At 41.5% G+C, this 22,702-nt stretch overlaps 1 protein-coding gene across 8 annotated transcripts in view; it reads left to right on the plus strand.

The window, feature by feature from the left end:
- Nucleotides 1-2,878, plus strand: part of ANK2 (ankyrin 2) — a 322,635-nt gene extending 319,757 nt beyond the window's left edge. For all 8 annotated transcript variants that reach the window (XM_035030308.1, XM_035030300.1, XM_035030302.1 and 5 more), the window contains one exon: nucleotides 612-2,878. In XM_035030308.1, the coding sequence (XP_034886199.1) occupies nucleotides 612-795 (184 nt within the window). In that variant the 3' untranslated portion in view covers nucleotides 796-2,878. The remainder of the gene's footprint in view (nucleotides 1-611) is intronic.
- Nucleotides 2,879-22,702: the final 19,824 nt, after the last annotated feature.

The following is a 22,702-nucleotide window of genomic DNA, read 5'->3' on the forward strand; positions in this document are numbered from 1 at the left end:
CTCCCCTCCCCTCCCCTCCCCTCCCCTCCCCTCCCCTCCTCTCCCCTTCCTTTCCTTTCCTCTTTCTTTCTTTCTTTTTAAGATTTATTTGTTTATTTTAGAAAGAGAGAGAACGAGCAGAAGGGGCAGAAGGAGGGAGAGAGATTCTCAAACAGATCCCTGCTGAGTGTGGAGCCCCATGCGTGGCTTGATCCCACGACTCCAAGATCACAACCTGAGCCAAAATGAAGAGTTGGATGCCCAACCAACTGCTCCATGCAGGAGTCCCGAGCCAAGCTCTTTCAAATCAGTGCACCTTAAACAAAACATGAATGATTATATGGTTTCTTTTGGAGAGAATCGTATTAAAGCATGGTTTTATTTATCTGAAATAGTTCTTAAAGTTTTAAAAAGATATTCTTTGTTCTGAAACACTTTAAAACATTTCATGACTCATGTCAGATAGGAGCGGCCATGTTTAAAAGAAAGATGTGGAAAGATGGCTAGTGTAGAAGTATCCAGAGGTATGACAGTAAAGTACTTTCATGTCATGGTTATTTACCCCCATTCCGAAGATGGTGGCTGTGTTTTAGTGAAGAAAGCATAAATCTCTCTTGTCTGCTTTCCTCCAGGACAACAATGAGTAAAGCCAGTACACAGAAGAGGGCTGTGGTGAAGGACCAGCATGGAAAACGCATTTACTTGGAGCACCTGGAGGATGTACCAGAAGCACTAGACCAAGATGACCTCCAGCGCGACCTCCAGCAACTCCTTCGGCATTTCTGCAAGGAGGACTCAAAGCAAGAGGCCAAATGAGGGGCTGCCCAGTCCTCACACCAGAAACCACACATTCACTCAATATGCAACTTCCCGTTTCATTAGCAGAGTGACCTACCCGGCCTAATGGGATACCCTGACACTTCCACTTTTAGCAAATACACACTGCATTCTGTTTCAGTTTTTCCCCCCGTCCTCTTTAACTGTAAGCTAATTTGTGACCAAAGATAGCATCCTTCCGTCTGGATGCTGTATCCACTACTTTGTTGTGTCTGTGCTAAATTGAGAACTGGCCACCTCCATCGTTCTTTGCTCCTGAACAAACTCCATGAACATCCATCGATCAGAAGAACTTCACCTACAGACCTCTTCAAGTGATGATACCTAGGAGTCCTCCCGAGGGATATCCTTGTACCATGTATATAGCTCAAATGCTCAGATGAACAACATATTAAAATTAAAACCACTGCCTATCATAACTACACTGGGCATCATGGAATAAAAGGCCTCTAGAAATTGCTGAACAATGGTTAATTAAGATATTGCTAACACAATCGAATGATAATACAGTTCTACCGCAAAAGAAGCACTTCAGACCTACCGTGTCCTTAGAACTTCCAGAGTAGCCATTGCTCCTAGTTAAAGATGGGTTAATAACCTCAAGGAACTCTCCTAACTAAGCACTTAATGCTGGTGCTGGCCAGCCTTGATTTATGATTCTCCAACAGCCACACGAGGGAGGGGAGAAGGGGGGAGCAGAAGGCAAAAGGAACAAAACAATGAGGTATTCAGCTGCTAGCAGCCACATCCTGTGGCATTCTAGCATCTTCAGGTCTTTTAGATTTTGGACACATTGGCAGGGTATTTTAAAAGCTATAACTACTGTAGTTTTCCAGTTTTCATTGCTGCTTTAGCAAACCACGCTGTCTTATTGGTGGTACTTTCTTCTGGCCACTGCACTGTAGATAATTCATTGGAAACAAGATTTACCCACTACGCAAAAGGTTAGACTCCTTCACCATGTTGGAGTGGTTCTCCCCCGCCCCGGGTTTATATCTTCTCTAATACCTGCATGTAGCATTTAAAAATCAAAACCACAGTCAAAACTCCTCTTCTAATCACACTGATGGTTTTCATTCTTTTGACCCTGAGCAAGCACTTTTCACTTTCCGCTAGGTCTGTTTTTTAGCTTGCAGACAAGGTTGAGAAATCCTTACAAATTTGGTTTTGGTTAAAATTTTTGATTTATTTATTTGAAATCCAAACTCCCTTGGAAACTCTTAAGTGCATTTGTGCACTTTTTTGTTTGTTTCAGAGAAGGAACTTTAATCATCTGAGTGATTTCCATGTCCTATTCCTTATTCCTCTAGTGGTTGAAGCTGTGTAGCATTTTAACATATATATATATTCACAAATATATTCATATAAACAATATACATTTCGAATCAGTTATTTGTTAAAGAAAAGTATATTCAATGAAGATGAAATTTAAAAAAAAAAAAGTCTATCCTCCAGGGATTGAACATTTTCCAATTCTATCTGGTCTTTTCCTGTTGTGCAAAAATGACTCATTGCTCCGAATGTCAAAAACAAATGTGACAAACAATGGCACTTCATCGTTTCAAGCAATGTTGCCAAGGGAGAAAATTTCCTGGGAGGGAGGTTTCCCACAAGCCAAATCTCTTAAAGCCTCAAATGCTAGCACTTTCCGGCAGTTGGATAGGAAATCAAGCTTTCTTTGGCAGCCAAAATGAGAGAGGCTCATGGTGAAACTTTTTGAGACACACCATGGCCTTCTTGTCAAAACCTTCACTGGAGCTCAAGAAAAGCATTTCTGTTGTGTTATTTGCAGTGCAGATGATGTCTGTGTAACAACATAATGGTTATTCACCTTTTTTTGATTTTTGATTTTTGCTGTGTAATCAAAAAACTTGAATACTGTGAGAAGAAGTGAATTTTCAGTTGATGAATCAGCATCTTGTTCCCATGGTGATAACACTAATTGAATATATCTATGAGGGCATGTATTAGTTAATGGAAAAAAAAAAATACAACACTAACAATACATAGCTGCAATGTGTACAATGGCTGATTTAATTAAATAAAATGTACAAGTGTTAAATGTGGCAACAGTGATTTATTCTTCTTTATCACTTAATCTGTGATTTCAGGAGATAAGATTATTGAAGAGATGACATGGGATTTGAAGCCAAAAAGGACACAAATCACTCTTTTCCTTGTAGTTTTTATTTAGTGACAAATACGCTATATGCCCCAGAGCACTGTTTTAAGCACTGAGATGAACAGAGTTTGTCCTTGCCCTCAAAAAACTTTTGTTTTTGTTATGCAAAAGGAGAAAGACAAAGATTTATATTTAGTTTGGGGATCGTTAGCAAATAAAAAAATAGCAACTTCGGGGCTGGGAGGAAATGAGGAGCGGGTAACCAGGGATTGGTAAGGCAGCGAGGCCCACCGGGCAGGATTCTCCCATTTCAGTTCTCATTTATAAGGCAGTGGTACTCCGGAAACACCTTCCTTTGGGAACAGCATTTCGCCGGGGGTGGGTGGGGGTGTTATTTATCTCATAGCCTGAGAATTAAACATTAAATGGACACATCAATATAAATAACAAAAGGGCAGAAATACACAAAACTGAAATCAGTTGTATTTGGAGAGTTTTTGGTTTTTGTTTTTTGAAAAATCCCTTTAGTGCTGCTATAATATTTTTTACTGTAAAAACAGTACAAAAAGACATGGTTAGGAAATCGAGTAGGTTTTACATATTTAAAATGTAAGGTGGGGCAAACCCTCCAGACTGAGGGAAGATCATGCACATCTCACAGATGACTTGAATTAGGTATAAAGAGGTGAAAATTACATCTAAGCACACTGAAACCGGCTTGAATTGAATTTGAACTTCGGTTGCTAGTGGTATGATTTAATTTATGTCAGCATGGAGGGTCTGGGTGTGGGCAAGGAGACCAGCCCATGAATAAAACAGATAAAGAGAATCTAACCAGATATTTAATGAGAACCAAAATCACTACAAGCTTTTCTTGAATAATGGAAAAAAGATGGTCAGCTTGCTTTCATTATACTATGAGAAAATAATTGTTTAAATGTCTTTGTCTTCAGCTGCCACTCTCTGCTTAAAAATTATACTCTTTTCCTTCAGTTAAGGTCTGATTTCTGTTTCTGATTTAATTAAAGCTAGAATTACAATCTTAGAGTGACCTACCCACGTAAATATGTAATACAACCTTTGTTTCACTATAGTAATAGAACATTTGAGAAAATCTTTGAAATATCTTAAGAAAAACCTTTATTCCTAACTCCTACACACAAATTATTCTTTTTTGGTTAGACTCAGACTCCCTGGGAAAAACAAAAGTACTCCTTTATTTTAAATAAGCTCCACAGAGTGGAATAGATGATACATGTGAATATCCTGTGGGTAGAGCTGCTCTATTTGGTGGGCAGGGGCATTTGAGAGTGGTATTTGTAATACTCCAGCAGATCCCTTCATCACGGGGAATGTTCAGTTGGTAGGTCCCTGAGGTGTTTTGGTGAGGCAATGTGACAAAATGGCAAAATAGGGGATTTCAGAGCAAGATTGGATTGGAGTCAATCCAGCTATGGCAGTACTTAGGCGACTTTGTGTGAGTACCTTCTGGAATCCTCAGTAAAATAAAAGAACAACACCTTAGAACCCTCTCGCCATACCAGATGCAGGGAAGGGCAGCAAGCCCTGTGTCATCCCTTTAATCTGGAAGTGCCATAGGGGCCTATGTGTCCTCGGAGCCCATGAGATATGGACCTATATTTGTGACCTTCCCCCTCTTTGGGAAGGGTGAGCCTCAGCGGGGCAGAGTTGAAGGCTGTCAGCCCTCTAGATTAGAAAGTAGAGTTAGCCACTTCCTCTTAGGCACTCCCAGGACAGTTTTTGTCAGTCAAGCCCCCTTAGTTCACTTCCTACTCTGAGGAAGTGTTCTTCAGGATCTCTTTTTCTCAGCAGGCCTTCATAACTCAGTTCTGGTTTCCAGTCCTTCTTCCAATGCCCTCCACATACTCTATTTTGGGTTTTCATTTTTTCTTTACCCTCAAAGCTGAATAGGATAAAGCCACCCAACTCCCCTACTGAATGTTCTCTACTGGTAACTGGTCCAGCGTAGATGCTGCAAAGATCTGTACTGCCGGGGCCCTGGGCTGGCCTGGAGGTGGGGAGGAACGCAGTGGTGGTCTTTGTGGGTGTACAGAGACAACGGAATGACCATGTTGCAAGACATCCACACTGGGCCAGCTTTTCCTGGGTGTCGATCAGAACTCAGTTCTGATTCAGGCCAAGAGATAGGATTTTCATGGCATTAGTATAACAGCATCTTCTAGATGAGCTGGACCTTCTGTGAATTTTTCAAGTGACTCACAAATATGAGTCTACCTTCAACACCTCTCCAACCACGCTGTCTCACCCCAAAGAATCAGAGGGACAACTTAGACTCATTGTTTGAACAATCCAGTTACTGTTCAGACAGGTGTATTAGTTTCCTAGGGCTGCCATGGCAAAACACCCCAGAATAGTATTTATTTTCTCGCAGTGCTGGAGGCTAGAAACCTGAGCTCAAGGTCTCAGCAGATTGGTTTCTACTGAGGTCTTTCTCTTTGGCCTGCAGATGGCCACCTTCTCGCGATGTCCTCAAGTGGTCCTTTTTCTTTGCGAGTGCATCCCTGGTGTCTCCTTTTGTATCCAAATGTCCTCCTCTTATCAGAACACCAGTCAGACTGGACTAGGCCCACCCAAATGGCCTCCTTTTAACTTAATCACCTCTCTAAAGGTCTATTTCCAAATGCAGTCACAATCTGAGGTCTGAGACGTGATTGTTTCAACCTAGGAATTTGGGGAGGACACAATTCAGCCCTTAACAATTGGGTTTAGTCCAAAAAGCAAAGCCCATGAGATATTCTAAGCAGTTAAGGATTTAATGAAGGGAATTAAAAACTTATACAAATGTTGGAAGAGAAAAAAAATGAAGGCAGGGAAGGTGCTGCTGCCTTGAAGAAACCCACAGTGCAGAAGTCAGAGCTCCAAACTGCCATTGATGGGTTTGGCTTCATGTAGCAATGAAGTCTATGCTTTTAGGAGAATGCCCAGACATAGCTGCCCAAAACCCTTCACCTCTCTTCTGCCAAAGTCCTACACACTGCCCAGCTGCCTCTGAACAGATAATTGTTTTCCTTTTCTTTCCCTTTCAAACCTTGGGCAAACACTTATTATTGGCAGAATCTAACACATAACCCGGCTGGAAAGGGATTCCAAGGAGTATAGTTCTGAGGATCTTTCCTCAACCTGCAGAGAAGAATGTAGAATAGGGTGGGAAGGATGCTGAGTTGGTAACCATTAACCATAGAGGTTAAGCCACAGAAGAATAGTCTTCATCCATCCACCAACTCATGCATTCATGATCTACTGTATTCCAGGCATTGTGCTAAGTGCTCAGGTAGATTGAGGCCAAGATGACCATGATTTTTATTATTGCCAGTCACCACTGAAAGTGCCCTTGAGACATCTTTAGTTTCTACCACAAACCTATGAAGTAAATACAGATGAGGAATCCAAGGAGCAGAAAGTTTGAGTATCTTACCCAAGATCATGCAGCTAGAAAACAGCAAATCTGGGGTAAGAACCCAAGCAAATGGCTCCAACAGTAAACCATTCTCCATCTTTGAAAGACAATCCTTAACTCTTGAGTTTATAATCTTGCAGGGGAGATATATGGAGCCAATAAGTTCACAAATAATTGATTAATTAAACATTAATTTGCTTTGAGAGAAATGCCTTTTATACAAAGTAACAAGCCCTGTCAGTACCATTCTCATTTCTATTCTTCTGCAAAACATCTTCCTTTTTCCTCAAACCTACTTTCCCTTCCTCACCTACCTCGTGCTCAGCAGATGACCCTGACTCTGTTTTATAAGAAAGAAAGTGTGAATGGGCATGAATTACTTCAATGCTGTATGGGTCAGGGGTTCTCTAGAGAAACAGAAATAATAGGATGTATGTGTATATAAAGAGACATTTATTAAAAGGAATTGGCTCATGTGATTATAGAGATTGAGAAGTCCCACGATCTGCAGTCAGCAATCTGAGACCCAGGAGAGCCAATGGTGCAGTTCCAGTCCCAAAACTGACAGACCAAAACCTAAGAGCCGATGTTTCACATCAAGACGGAAGGCAGGAAAGGACTGATGTCCCAGGTCAAGGCAGTCAGGCAAGAAGAGTTCCTTCTCACTCAAGGGAGGGTCAGGCTTTTTGTACTATTCAGGGCTTCAGTTGATTAGATGAGGCCCACCAACACTGGGAAGGGCAGTTTACTTTACTCAGCCTACCAATTTAAATATTAATCTCATCCAAAAACACTCTCAGAGACATATTCAGAATAACATTTGACCAAATGTCTGCCACCCATGGCCCAGACAAGTTGATGCATAAAATTAATCATCACAAGTGTCCTTCCAATTCCTACCTCCAAAATTATATATATCTACCTCCACTCTAGCACATGTTAAAAAAATCTAACAACTTTAACAGATCTTATTGGTTTTAGTCAGAGATTCATGAATTGGGCAGCATCCTATCTAGCAGATAGAAAGGAACTCCAAGGAGCTGTACATCTGCCCAAAATTAAACACTTTTATAGGCAGAAGGGAGCAGGAACAAGGAAGTTATACTAGGCAAAAAGTGGGTTAGTTATTGCAAAGTTACTTTCTTTTAGGGGATGGCTGGGGTCTATCAGGCAGACTACCTCACTAGCATTGATCAGGAGATTCCTTACTGATGTTTAAGATTCCATTTCTGGGAGACCTGAAACTGTAATTGAGTCTTGATTTGGTGATGTGGGACTTAGCATCAGTGACTCCATTTTGCACCTGTGGTCTTATTGTAATGCTTCAAGTTAGGATGCAGGAGTAGTATAGTCAGTGGTAATGATACAGTCTTGGTTGTGACCACTGAAATGGGTAGCTAACGTAGAATACAAGGCACAAGTATCAGAAGTGCCATCCAGGAACTAAGGCAAGGGCACTGGATAGGTCATCCATGTTGTTATGACTGAGTGTTTCTATCCCCTTAAAATTCATATGATGAAACCTGTGGTCTTATTTTTAACACATTCCTGGTTCTCCTTGTGCTCTCCTCCTTGGGTGGAGACTTTAATATTATAATGAAGTAAAGGTAATTGTTGGTCATTCCAGTGGTCACTCCATGGTCTCTGCGTAGGTGCGAGTTGGGGATTTAGCTCAAGCTGGTCTGGGTGGTCTGGGCCACAGAAGCTCTTCCTCCAGGCAGTCATTATTGTTTGAGGGGTAGTCTTGGTTTCCATTCGGGATATTATGCCCATCCTGTGGGGTCTTTTGCCTGAGTTAAGAGATAAACTGGAAAGAAGAGCTTAAGGCAAAATGTGAGGCAAAGCTCAGTGGGTACAGGCAGGTGAGTAGTAAAGGTCAGGTCTTGGGGTCTAGCTGGTGACATGAGCAATGAAGTAGAATGGAGAATCCAGAAAGAGAAATTGATCCAAAATAAAAAGAAAGTTGCCATATAATAAATGTAATCTTTTAAATTAACCAGAAAAGAGTGGACCATTCTACATAGTGTTAGGTCAAATGACTAGTTATTTGAAGGAAGAAATAAAACAAAACCCCTCTTTGTTTCCTTCATTAAAACAAATTATAGATAGCTCAATTATTTAAATACAATTTTTTAAAAGAAAAAGTTATAAAGAAAGCAAAGGCAAATTGTTTACTACCTTCAATGAGGAAGATCTTTGTGGACAAACGAACAAACCACAACAGAAGCTTGGGTGGGGAAAAAACCCATACATTTGACTATTTAACATTTGGGTATTTAACATTTCCACAAGGAAAAAATAAAAATAAAAATAAGAGATAAATGGAAAATTATGAATTTACTGATTATATGAAGAGATTGCATATGTCAACAACTAACATAAAAATAGCAAACACTGTTCATAAAGGCACAGGAAGAAATTCAAATGACTTGTTTATCTGGAAAAATAACTCACTATCACCTATAATTAGACATCATAAATTTAAACACTAAGATGCTGTTTTTAAACGTATCAATTTGGAAACAATTACAATTTTCATAAAACCAAGTGTTAGTCTAAGTGTGGGAAAATTGGTCATGCATGCCAGTGGGAATGAAAAATGTCTTTCAGAATTAAATATGTACAAATTCTTGGACTCCACAGTTCTACTTTAAAGGATTTACTGACAGTCTCCATGTGGAAGGAAAATATTTTACCTTTTAAAAATAATAGTTAAAAAACTGGAGACAAATTTCATATCATAAAAAGATGCATAATAGGACCTGTATATTGTTGTTGTCTTCAAGTACGTCTATGTGAATAAGTATGAATAGGTAAGGTCCAAAAGAGGGGGCATAAAATGCCCACATCTGTGTAATCCTTATTTATATGTGTTGGTGTAAACGTGTGACAGTTGTTCTCCACGTCTGGAGGTAAGGGAGACTAACCCCGTACTATGTAGTCTCTGGCTCTGTTTAATTTCATTCTTTTTTAAAAATCACATGCTACTTGAAAGACAGGTGTGAGGGTCCAGTTATTATATAGATGATTAAGCTCAAGTGGAAATAGATACTGGTAATGAGCTGTTGTTAAAACAGCAATAACAACAAAAACAACCAACACTTTAAGTAATTTTAAACAGGGAAGTGAATTAAACAGGGGAATGTTGTAAATATTCATAACGAGGGAAAATCCCTTGTATTATTTGCATGAATAGAATTTCAGCTACTTGTAAATATAAATAATAAAAACAGCTAGTAGTTTTAACTTTCACTTCAATATAGAGACAATATATAGAGACTTTATTGCATGCCTGTTGAGTCCTTTGTAAGTAAGCCCTTCTTGTGGTATCTTTCCATCATTGCACATAAGAAAATTTCCCCAGCCTGCCATTAGAGGGCAGCAGAGGATCGGTCATTTGCTCATCAGCTGCATGTGGTGGCTGCCACAATTAAATGGAAATCTCCCAGCTCGGGAGCCTTAGGACTGAAAAAGTTGCTGAACTTTTCTAGATCTCAACTTTACCAGCAAAATGTGTGTGTGTGTGTGTGGGGGGGTCTGGACAGAAGACTGTAAGACCTTTCCCAGGACTATCAGGCGTTCATTCATTCATTTGAGAGAGAGAAACGCATGTGCACACGGGCATGCAAGTGCACTCCTGGGAGTGGGGGAAGGGGCAGAGGGCGAGGGAGAGCAAGAATCCTCAAGCGGACTTCCTGCTGAGGGTGGACCCTGACATCAGGCTCCATCCCTGGACCCTGAGATTATGACCTGAGCGGAAATCAAGAGGAAATCAAGAGTCAGATGCTTAACCGACTGAGCCACCTAGGCCCCCTCCATGGGCCACGCTTCTAAACCATGCCTCAAGGGTGGTCTCCTTGTAAAACTTTCCCTGACCCTACAAGGCAGTCTAAGGTGCACCTTTTTTTTTTTTTAAGGATTTTATTTATTTATTTGACAGAGAGGGAGAGATCACAAGTAGGCAGACAGGAAGGCAGGCAGAGGGAGAGTGAGAAGCAAACTCCCCGCTGAGCAGGGAGCCCGATGCGGGGCTCGAGTCCAGGACCCTGGGATCATGACCTGAACTGAAGGCAGACGCTTAGCCGACTGAGCCACCCAGGCGCCCCTAAGGTGCACCTTCTTGCATATCCCTACTTTGGCAACAATCTTATTGCACTGTATTTGTTTATTTTGTTGTTTTTTTCCCAGGTAGATATAAACTCTCAGATATTTTCTGTTTTCATCTGTGTCTTCTAAGGTCTAACATAGTACTTGGAATATAGTAGAAAATTATTCTTTGAAGGAAGGAATGAATGAATGAATGAGTGTAGGTTTTTCAAACCTTTGCTCCGAAGTCTTTTAACCAATCTACCTTTTACATAGATTTTTTTTCCTGCCAGTGACCTTAATGATTTTGAATAACCTAAAAATAATTCTCTGAAAAAAAATAATTCTGACTTCAATTGTTTAATAACAATTCTTTTTGTTCTTTTGTTTTGCTTTATCTTTTAAGTCATTGTGCCCAGGTATTTTGGATGCTGAAAACTTCATTACCAATCTCTAGGCACACACTGGTATGCCTGATAATTCTGAGAACCAGAATTAGGTATCAATGGTAGGGTGGCAGGATGGCAAAAACCAGTCCAGTGTGGGAGAGTCCCTACATCTCCTGGGGGATGCAAATGCTAGATGGAGACTCAGCTTCTTAGGAATTTCGGAATAAGCAATTAAAGTCAGAACCACATAACTTCCATCTAGAAACACCTTACACTTGCTTGAGGGGTCACTGAATTGAAAACATTCTTGCTGATTCTGAAACTAGATTGTTTCTCCTCACAGGGGCTCAGGATTCAGGCCAGGGATTATGCCTGGTGGATAGTCATTTTATGCCTCTTGGGTCAACTCTGCTGGCTTTTGCTTGGTTTTAAACTGGTCTTTGCATCGGTTTCCATCCAAGCTTTGGTATGTCAGGTAAAATGTCTTTCTAAAATGGATGTCCTTCTGTTTACAAAGATATATGGAATCAATGTCCTCAAAATACTTCAGCCTCCCATACTTTTCTATAAGTAGCAATCTCCCCCGCCCTTGACCTGTGTTTTTTGATGTCATCCTATCTCATCTCAGTCCTTCTATCTCTCTGAGACATGAAGTTCTCTCTCCTTGGCTATAAATATGTTTACTTTTTCTAGCCTAATTTGAAAAAAAACTTCACTAGAATCTGCTGTGCCCCCCCCCCAAATACATTCCCTCTCAAGCGCTCATGCTCTTTTGCTCTTTATCTTTCTTTCTTTTCAAACCAAAATGTTCAACTAACATTCCTAGAAAGGTGGAGAAGAGCCTGGAGAAATGTATGAGCACAGCAAGGAAGAGAACGTGCAAAGCATATTCGGGGAGTGTGAATAGACCAGTTTCCCTGACAGAGGAAGTTTTGGGGAATGATGAGAAGTAAATCTGAAAAGATTTTTTTTAGTTAAATGACAGAAAGTCTTGAATGCCAAGCTGTGAAGTTTGGATGTTATGGGGTTGGCCATGTATAACTATAGCAGATATTTGATAAGGAAAGTGCTGGGTAGAATGAGTGTAGGGGTAGAGACCGGAGACGTTAGAAGGCTGTTGTGTGGTCTAGGAATGAGGTCCCAATACATACTGCAAAAGAAAATAAGATCCTGATCATATTATCAGGATTAAACTTTTTGAAAATAAGGTTATTGGAAACAGAATATAGTTTACCAAGGTCAGGGTTTGTTAAAATAAAGCTGTAACTAGTCTTTAAAAATGTGTTTATACATGTGTTTATACAAAAATGTGTTTACACATAGTTGAAAACTTTAAATGAGTGTTACTGGCATGTGGAGTAAAATGTTATTTTGCAAAGGAGAAATGCACCTACAAACACATATATGCATAACTAATGTTTTGAAAAAACCTAAGAGGGATTAAGAGGGACAGATTGGTCTTCCATGCTGTGTGTGTTTGTATGAGTGTGATTTGCTCTGGGGCCCTGCCTCCATCCTCCCCTCTCTCTGACTGCAGGTCCCATCTCTGAAGCCCTTCGCTGGCTGCTTGCTAACCACCCCCAGAGCCCCAGCTACCAACAGTCTGCACTGGGCCTACCTCTCTCTGCCATGTCCTCATAATGAGTCCTCAGGCAACTCAAAGCCGTTCACCTTTTCTTGTCCACTTGACTCTTGTATATTCTTGCCCTATTCATATCTAACAATTCAGAGCATGCCAGAGTAGAGCTGTTTCTTCTCTCTGGTCTGCCACCAGAGACCACTCTAGACTTCCCAGTTCAGTCTCCCCAATTCAGAGGACATGTGCGTATTTTTGCAAGTGGCTTCCCTGAACCTCCATATGCTCAGCTGGGGAGTGAAAGAGGAATTCACAGGACATCAGCAGTCTCTGCAAAGTACTCCACTTCCACAGGCCTGGCTCTTTCTGTACTTTCTCCCTGTTAGATTCTTGCAAAGTTAAGTGATGAGCTTGAGCTACCAAACTGGTTTCACAAACTCAACCTGTCCTGCACGGAGGGATAGTCAGGCACCTATAGTTGTTGACCTTTGGGGCTCTGCAAGCTCTAAGCTCTGTGTCAAAAGGAAATTTATCATTTAGCATCACACACACACACACTTTCACACGCTCGCACACTCATGCACATGGAGAAAGGGCTAGATGGACAATGGTTATCTGAGTACACGAATTAGCTTAATCTTTTTCTGTGTGTTTTTCTGTGTTTTCCAAGTTTTCTGGAAAATATATTACTTTTTCAAGTAACAAAATAGTAAATATTGTAAAATAAGAGAAATCATAAGCAAAATAAATTTTATATATTATCTGCTCCAATTTAATAAAACTCCTTAGAGAAAAAATATTTTCTCTCTAATATGTCTGATGACCTATTGGAGTCATTTCTATTTGTGAAACTTTATGGTTTTGTGATTTACTTTTCAGAAATCCTTACTAATTTATGTAATGAAATAAGGAAAATATTTATATATTTTTAGTTATTGTACCTTGAAAAGGAGATCCTAAAATTGTGTTGATTTCCTGTTTTCATTGAAAATTCAGTCTGGGGCTTTATATTGCAACTGTTGTGGCTCGTAAATATTTATTTAGAAAATTTGATTAATGCCTGAATGTTCTTCCTTCCTAAATAATCACAACATAAGCTCTGAATCACACATACAACATCAAAAAAACTTTGTCCTTATCCCGTTTATCTCACTACAGACTGGAAGTCCTGAACTGAAATTTCAGCCTCATGTATCCCAGCTGCCTTATCATCTCAAGTGAGGTTCAGGGGTGACCCTGACTTTGATCAACGACAAACTCAAAAATGAATTTTTGAAATTAATTTTTGTAAACCAAATCTGAAATATGTATAAAGAAGTTAATCTTCTTCCCTAGTTATTTATCCCTTTGCTTGGAGTGAGGTCTGCAGGCCATGGTGAATCACGCCCCTTCTCCTGTGAGTTCTTACCCAGATGGGCTGAGTTATAGGGGCATATATCAACTTTATTTGGTAAGTCAAAATAAAATAGGATTAGGCATAGATTTAGAGCCCCAACTGGGCTTTCTTCTCTGACTTCTCCACCCAGTTCCAGGGTGGGTAGAAAGACTTTGCCCTGATAACTGACTTTTCGTGTGGTAGCATATGGCACGTGTCCCGGAAGAAATGTGTTCTGCAAATGTCCGGACCTGCCAAAGCATGGTGAAAAGGAAAAAAAAAAGTTTTCTTCTAAAATTGTTTATTCATGGGAAATAGAGCTCCCTCTTTAGCAATATGAGGAATAAGGTAACCAATGTCATGCTTACTACTGAAAATGTCGGAATGCTTTTTTCCCATTGCTAAAAATGTAAGACTCTAGATGAAATGGGGTTGGTGAATCACCTCTCAAAGTGTCCTTGGTGGTTATTATAATCGTGCTTCACTTAGGATTTCATATATTTTCTTCTTTGGGATTAAATGAGTGGACTTAGTGATCATCAAAATAAACAGAGTAGATGTTTAGGATTTTGAAATTAAGAACTCCTTCCAAGAAGAGTGCACAACGTCTATTCATTGCTGTTGTGTATTGGTTTGGTATGATTTCGAATCCACTTGTTTATGACAAATACCAAAAGAAAAAAGGTTTTTTTTCTTTTTTTTTAGAGAGAGAGCAAGTGAGCACAGAGGAAGAAGCAGACTCCCCGTTCCCACCGAGCAGAGAGCCCAATGCAGGGCTCGATCCCAGAATCCCGGGCTCATGACCCGAGCCGAAGGCAGGCGCTTAACCGACTAAGCCACCCAGGTGCCCCGAAAAACGTGTTTTTCTTTTTTTTTTCTTTTTTTTAAAGATTTTATTTATTTATTTGACAGAGAGAGACATAGCGAGAGCAGGAACACAAGCAGGGGGAGTAGGAGAGGGAGAAGCAGGCTTCCCGCCGAGCAGGGAGCCCGATGCGGGGCTCGATCCCAGGACCCTGGGATCATGACCTGAGCCGAAGGCAGACACCTAACGACTGAGCCACCCAGGCGCCCTTTTTTTTTTTTTGATATAAGAAAGAAGTTGTGTCAAGATGGCATCATCTCATCTGTTCTCACTGATAAGAACTCCAGTAACTCAGTGGCTGAGGGGCCCTGCTGGGAGCTTATGGGTAAAAAAACACATGAAGAAGCAACTAACTGGGACAAGGGGACCTTTAGACTATAAATACCGAGAGTTTGTAAGAGCTATGCAAGAGTGTTCAGTCTGGGCAAGGTGGTTCTTTGCTCTCTCCTAAGACCTTGGGGCATTTGGCTCCTGCATTGCAAAGGCAGTTGTTTTACCAAGCATAGCAAAAGTTGTGCAGCAGCCTCGAGAAGAAAATCCTCTTGTCCATCAACACTGGTGCTCTTGTTCACTGGGAACCTGCTTGAGCAACAGGGACTTTTACTTCTGCGCAGGACCTCAGCTCTCTGTTGGCTGAGGCATCTCACCCGGAGAACTAACTTGCATAAAGGTACACATCAACTAAATTTAGGCTTTGTTCCTTTTATCTCCCCTAGCCTGGAGTAACAGTGTGATCAATCTATCATTGATTTGGAGCTTGTTGTTTCCATATTGGCTTAGTAAGAAACATTATCCTGTATGCTATTGGCTGTGAAATTCACACAGGGAACCTGTGCTAAATAAATTGTTGGCAAAGACAAACTCAGTCTCTGAGTATTAATTTGCCTCCCAAACAAAACACTGGTCTTCCTGTTTGGCCTAGGGATGGATGGAGTAAACAGATCATTATGGTATCATGTGCTTCCCTGTTGGAGGAAGATCTGGTAACTGAGCATGCCTGAAAGGACCTGTGAGTTCTGCAACAAATGGAAACTGATGAATAAAGGTCTTCTTTGTTTTTGGCCTCGATCCTGCAACAGTGATCCAAGATTTCATGCAGAGAACCAAGATTTGGTGTTGCTCCAGGGTTTTGTGTTAGGAGCCAGTTTGAATCAAGAGCAAATTGCTAAGGAGAGGTTCAAATGCTTCTCCTTGACAGGGGAGGAAGGATGGGAGCAGAGAAGAGGAATAAGGCTCCTGGTACTCTGCTTCTCTACAATGGTTCATATTCTCCTTCACCCTCAGCTTCTGCCTAATGGAGGTCAACCTGTTCTTCTGAACTTAAATCTCCCAGAACATGGGGAGATGTGGACATGAGGGGAAAGTTCTTCCTATTAAAGGAAAAGTAGGAAAGTTCATGCTCCCAGCAAATGCCTAATGCCCAGTACATAGTAGATACTCAGTAAATGCTATTCTATGAAATTGAAATAGTTTGAAAATGGCTATTTGTGTCAGGAAAACAAATCACATATTATTACATTGAGCAGCAAAGCCAAATGAGACTAATAGATCAAAGCTCCTTTGAAAGAAGCATCAGCCATCACTTTATCCAGTGGGATTCTACAGCTATGGTGACCTTGAGTTCCAGATGTGAGCACCACCTTGCTCCATGGGAAGCCCAATCATAAGCCTTGGAGGGGAAGGCAACTCTTTTGGACATGTGTACAGTGGCTGACACATGGTGGATGCTCAGCAAATTGAGGGGAACTTCTTTATATATGCCCCCAGAGGACAGCAGACACTTGCGTGACTGGTTTTTTGAGCCGGGCTGAGACAGAAGCCATATATCCTATGAGCACAGAGAGGATAGGGTTTGGTCTTATCAAGGCCACCACGTTGGTTGGAGCATGTTCCTCACAAAGTTGTGAGGGACACAAAAGTCACTCTTACCCACTCTTTCAGGGACCTGATCTCTTCGTACATGTTCCTCCCTTTTTATATGTCCTCTACTCTGTGACCCATGTCATAATCATTTCTCAGGAAACCTCTGATTGAATCATCTCACTAAGGAGAAAATTACTAAGAGAGCATTTATCTTATACATCCCAGACAAATTTGTCTTTTATTTGTGTTGGACAAAAGAAAAGAGTTGTAATCCAAAGTAGTACATTTCCAACAGTGCAATTTAAGGCAGCGTATTAGGTAGGATGAGTGGATAAGTTAAACCGCCTTATCAATGGTTCGAACTCAATGGAATTTTGTTTCTCATTCTCCTAGCAGTTCAGTGTGGATGTTCAGGGGACTGAATAGATTTCCTTTCCATGGTAATTCAGAGACTGTCCTAGGCCTCAGTTACAATTGCAGCCAGCAGGGGAAGGAAAAGAGAGCAGAGAGCCCAGCTTCTCTGTTAAAAGCTCCCATCAGGAAGTGACACAATCACCTGTGTAATGTTTCACTGGTGAGAACTTAGTCACACCGCCACACCTGCTTGCCTGTCAGAGGTCCATCACCCTGGAAGAGGAGGAGGGTGTATTTTGGCTTAAAACCAACAGTCTCAGCCAAAATTGTTAACCCAGGGTGTGGAGTTTTGTTGCTCTGGAGGGGTGCAGACGATGAGGGAGGATGAGCGCTATCAGTAAATTGTGTCCTGTAGCAGTTACCATGTAAACTGAAGCCCTATGCTGCTGATGAAACTAATTCCCAGGATTTTTCAAACAGATTTACTACCATCATTTTACCTCTTTGTAGATCTCCCTAGTTTTGCAAGAGTAGAAACGTTCAGCGTGGTGCTGCACATCGGTGGCCGCTGGACCCGGAGCCATTCACCTGCTCCTTCGCTGCTCCAAGCAGACCCAAGGAGTCAATCCCAAAAGCCACTACAGTGGCAGGGCTCCTGTTCACTGACTCAAGGCCTTTGCTTTGCTTGGGATCAGCCACTGGGCCTCTGATTTCTCCTCCTCTCTCTGATTCTTCTCTTTTCCCTCGACTTGTTTCCGTGTTGATTAACATCTGAACCAGATGGTGAGGAGAAGGTGATGGGGGTGGCAAAATAAACATAAGCCTGTTAATTACTTCTTAAAACTGTTGAACATAGGGTTGACCAGTTGCAGCTGAAATGTGGTTAGAGCTGTGGATAATCATCCTTTATCTTCTCCTCGTAGCATAAGCACAGATACTTAAAAGGTGTGTGATATTATTTAACACTCCAAATTTATCACACATTCATGGGAAGAAGATTTTAATGCATTTTTCTAATTGTAACGTTGTAATGTTGTAATGTGATTTGTAATAAGAAATATATATTTGGTCTTCATCCCCTTTTCTGGCATGGAGCTCCTAAAACCCTTGGAATTTCCTAAGAGGTGAGAGTGATAAAGTTGTCTTATTATGCTAATGAGGCAACTTTTGGGATGCACTCAAGTATGAGGGATGGTAGCCATTGGAGCCGACCATGTGATTAGCGGGTTAGAACTTTCAGTCCCACCTCCTGACCTCTGGGGAGAAGAGAGGGGTCTGGAGGCTAAACCGGTTACCAATGGCCAAGGAGTTAATCAGTCATGCCTGTGTAATCAAGCCTCGATAAAAACCAACGGGGCCAGGGTTCAGAGAGCTTCCGGGTTGGTGAACATGCTGGTAGTGTTGGGAGAGTGGCGTGCCTGGAGAGCGCAAGGAAGCTCCTTGCTCCTTTCTGGATAACTGGCCCTAGGCATCTCTTCCATCTGGATGCTCATCTGTATCCTCTCCCATAGCCTTTAATTAATTTAATTTCTTAGAGAGAGAGAGAGAGAGAGCACGAGAGCACACAACCGGGGGTGGGGGGGGAGAGGGAGAGAGAAAATCTCAAGCAGGCTCCACAATCAGCACGGACACCGTGGCAGGGCTCAGTCTCACCGAACCCACCAAACCTGAGCTGAAATCAAGAGTCCAACACTTAACTGACTGAGCCACCCAGGCGCCCCTCCTATATCCTCTTATAACTAAGGTAAGTAAAATGTTCTTTTTAGCCCAGTGAGCTGCTCTAGCAAATTAAACACAAGGTGAGGGTTGTTGGAAGTTCTGACCTACAGCTGGTGGGTCAGAAGCACAGATGACAACCTGGTTGGCCTGTTGGCGTCTCAGGTGGGGGTGAGGCAATCTATTGGGACTTGATGCTGCCTCTACAGAAGTGGTGTCAGAACTGAGTTAAATTGTAGGGCACCCAGCTGGTGTGAAGAATTGCTTGGTGTGGGGGGAGAATCTCCTACATCTGATGGCCCGAAGTGTCAGAAATGAAGTGCTTTGTGTGAATAGTAAAGGAGACACACAGGAAAGATAAACACAAGAGCAGGATTCATAGGAGGGAAAGACTGGGGTTTTTTTCCCCACACTGTATGAGAGAACTGTAGGTTTTTCTTTTCAAACATGTTAACAAGAAATAATTGCAATAGTTAATGCTTATTGAGAGATTACGTGTCCAGTGTGGTCTTAAATACCTTATGTACATGGTTTCATTTAATTCCTTCTACAACCCCTGTAGTAGGTACTTTTATTGCCCCTATTTCATGGTCAAGAAAATTGGGCCATAGCCAAACACACATACCCAGTAAGTGACAGAGGCAGAGCTGTGTAATTGCAGAGCCCAAGAATTGAAACTTTATGGTCTTTGTCCTCCCTACTCCAGTAGCAAACTGTGGTATGCTCATTTTTAGAGAAAATATGGGAAACCTATTTTTCTTTTGAGAAAGTGAGTTAATCTGTGAAATTTTGCTTTCTTCCATGGGGTTAGAATGGAATGGGATATCGACTCGAGAGCTGAGAGGCCCCATTCTATGTTGATAACTCTGTCTTCAAAGCAACACTCCCTGAATGGTCCCCATCAAATCAGTAGGTAATGAACCATCATGGAATTTATGACCCATAATCCCCCCCACCCCCTGCCTAATCTAAAGGGAGAAGAAAGTTTATAGCAAATGAAAAAGGAAGGCAGAAGCAGGGGGGCCACACGGTGTACCCCTGTCCCCCCACACAGAGGACAGAAGAGACACTGCTGGTACTCGTTCCTGTTGACTGGTCTACCTAGTTTATGAAGCAGATCTCCCATGAGGTTAAATAGCAGCCGTGGGCTGCCATCACAGATCACACTACATCTCTCTCTGTCCTTTCTGTCCTGTAACTCAACAAGTTGTAAACATCGCTTTAGCAAGCGCCAAACAAGGTAGCAATGAGTACGGAGCAGGCAACTCGGGTCACCTGGGGACACACCAATTGCTGTGCCTAATGGCAAATATCGGAAAGCCCGATTAGGCCCCAGAAAGTTCCCCTGAGCAAAAGGTGTTGACTTTTGTGAGGCCTCAGCAATGCTGAGCACATGTAAAGGGCTCATTAACTACAGGAAGTATCTTTTGCTGTTCAACTGCACCTCCAGCTCAAAAACTTGAAACTCTTGGCAGGTAGAGCCTTGCCAGCAGCTCAGGGAGATGTATTCTTTGGTTTTTGTTCACAAGGCTTAGCAACCTCTTCGGTCATCTGAAAATCCACAGTGAGATGCAGCCAGATGCCCCCGTGTATAATAGATCTGGCCATCCACACTGCTTATTGTTGTAGAGTTCCAAGCATTATAAAGCACTTTGGAGAATTAGTCTCTCTAATACAGAGTTTTTATAGGGGCCCCCACCCCAATAGAGCTCACACTTTCTTTTGTGTAACCTCTAAAAATAACCTCTCACACTTATTATCACTCTTCGTTTTAGCATGTTTGATTTGCCCTGGGGTGACATTTTAGGATATATTTTTCCTGGATATATAAATTAATTTCATTTATAGCTAAGTGATTTCAGAGATAACTTCAAGGCAATTTTTTTTTCTTTTCAAGGCAAATTGTTAATCAGCCTCTCCTTCCTTCATTCAGTAAGTCCTTATTTACTATGCATCGTGCACCTGCACTTTAGATCCTGGGAATATGACGGCAAATAAGACACCAAATCCCGTCCCTCAGGGAAAAAGGGGAGACCTTCCTAAATAAATTAAATGAATAAAATAAATAACACCAATGGTAAAGTTTCTACTGAGATGACTAGATCAGGGAAGCACAATAGGAACTAGGGTGTAGGGATGGTATTGTTTTGAACCAACTAGGCAGGGAAGGTCTCACTAAGAGGACACTTCAGTAAAGACTTGAAAGTGGCAAAATGAGGCAGCTCTGGGCAGGGAAGTGCAACTGGTCAGAGAAGAGGGAGTGTGGTTTTATATGGACTGATTCCTTGGATCCTTGTATTGCAAAGGGAGCAACAATTCTAGATTGATTGGTTGTGTTTATGACTAAAACCTACTGCAAAGGGACTGCATTTCTGTGTTCCTCTCAAAATCACATGCTGAAACCCTAATCCCAGTGTGATGGTTTTTGGAGATGGGGAGCCTTTGGGAGGCAATATGATGATGAGGATGGAACCCTCACAAATGGAATTGGTGTCCTTATAAGAGGATGTCAAAGAGCTCCCTCATGCTCTGCCCTTGCCATGAGGCTACAACGAGAAGTTAGCAGTTTGCAACTGGGAAGAGTGCTCCCAACAGGACACAACCATGTAGGCACCCTGATCTTCGATCTCCAGCTTCCAGAACTGTGAGAAATAAATTTGTATTGTTCGTAAGTCACCCAAACTATGGCAGTTTGTTATAGCATTCCAAATGGATGAAGGCACCCATAAAATTAATTAGTTTGGAAGGATAAAACATTGTGAAGAAATCTCTAAAGATTTGGTCTAAAATGGCTATGTTTATACAAACAGATTTGACGGCTTTATTTTAGTGTTGAACACAGACCAAACAAAAGTGTATTTTATCAAATAACTGCCTTAACTACATTTCGTTTTGAAGCAGTTATTTTTATGGCAAGTAACAACAACAACAAAAGGCTCTGTACGGAGAAAGAGTGAAGGTATTAGGCAATCATCAATGAAATTCAGGTAAAAATCTTTCTTCAGGAGCAAATTAATTGACTTGATTTCCTAGCTTCTGTTTATCAGTCAGATAAATCAAATAATTTGAAAGTATTTCATTTTGCAAGCCTGATATGATCTACATCTCCGAATCTTCTCTTAATGACCGAGGACATCCCTAAACTGTTCTTGTGTGTGAAAGCAAAAGTTCTGGTCATCCCCTCTCTGTATTGATAACCACAGTGGGAAATCCTTTAGTGCCAAAGCAATTATTATCCTGTTTTCCACCATGAGAGACTATAGGGAAGAAAATGGCAAGATAGCAAGGATGCTGTAATTCCAATGGTTTTGCTCAGTGATGACCCTGTCAAAGTCCCAGGTAGAGAAGAAAAGTATCCATGTCTGTCCTATGTCAGAGAGGATGGCCCACTCTGCTCTGGGCTTGCAGTGGGCACAACACGCCCTCGAATTCCTTGAAGGTAAGTACAGTTTCTGCGCTCAACAAGTGTTCAGAAAACTTTTCAGTGTGGGTGCAGTGATTCACTTAGTTTGAAGAGTTGAAAGGCTGGTTCTGTTATTTTCAGTAAGTGACAGCACAGAGTACAGAAACAAACAAACAAAAAAACCAAAGGAATGGGATCAAGGGTCTCTGGCAATGCACAGAAGGTTCCAGATAGGGCTTTGCACTCAGGTCAGTTCTGATGTTGTAAGCTCTGCCCTTGCAGAGGCATCCGTGTATGTAAGGCCATGAAAGGTTAAGATCCACTAGGCGTTTAAAATCTGACCAACATCGTCGACTTCCAGCTGAGAACCACCTTTTCATTTTCCCCAGTTCCTTTTAAACACACTCAGTATCTGTTATTGGTTTGGGACCACAACCCTGAAATGGCCTCTTTCTTTGTAGAGACCTCAGGCATCTGTCAGGATTTTTCAGGGCCTTCATATTCTTTAGCAGTAGTTGTAACTTTTTGGGGTTTTGTGGTTTTTGTTTTTTGTTTTGTTTTGTTTGTATGTCTGTTTGCTTTTAATCTGAACTGCATTCTGTTGTTTGTCAGCTAAATGGGTTCTCTCTATCTGGTGTGTTGTTCTTAATGATTCTCCGTGGTATCCTTTCCATTTTTCACTCCCTGATCACCAGAAG

Source organism: Mirounga leonina, unplaced genomic scaffold, assembly GCF_011800145.1.
Source record: "Mirounga leonina isolate KUSES-001 unplaced genomic scaffold, KU_Mleo_1.0 Mir_357, whole genome shotgun sequence".
Classification (NCBI taxonomy): Eukaryota; Metazoa; Chordata; class Mammalia; order Carnivora; family Phocidae; genus Mirounga; species Mirounga leonina.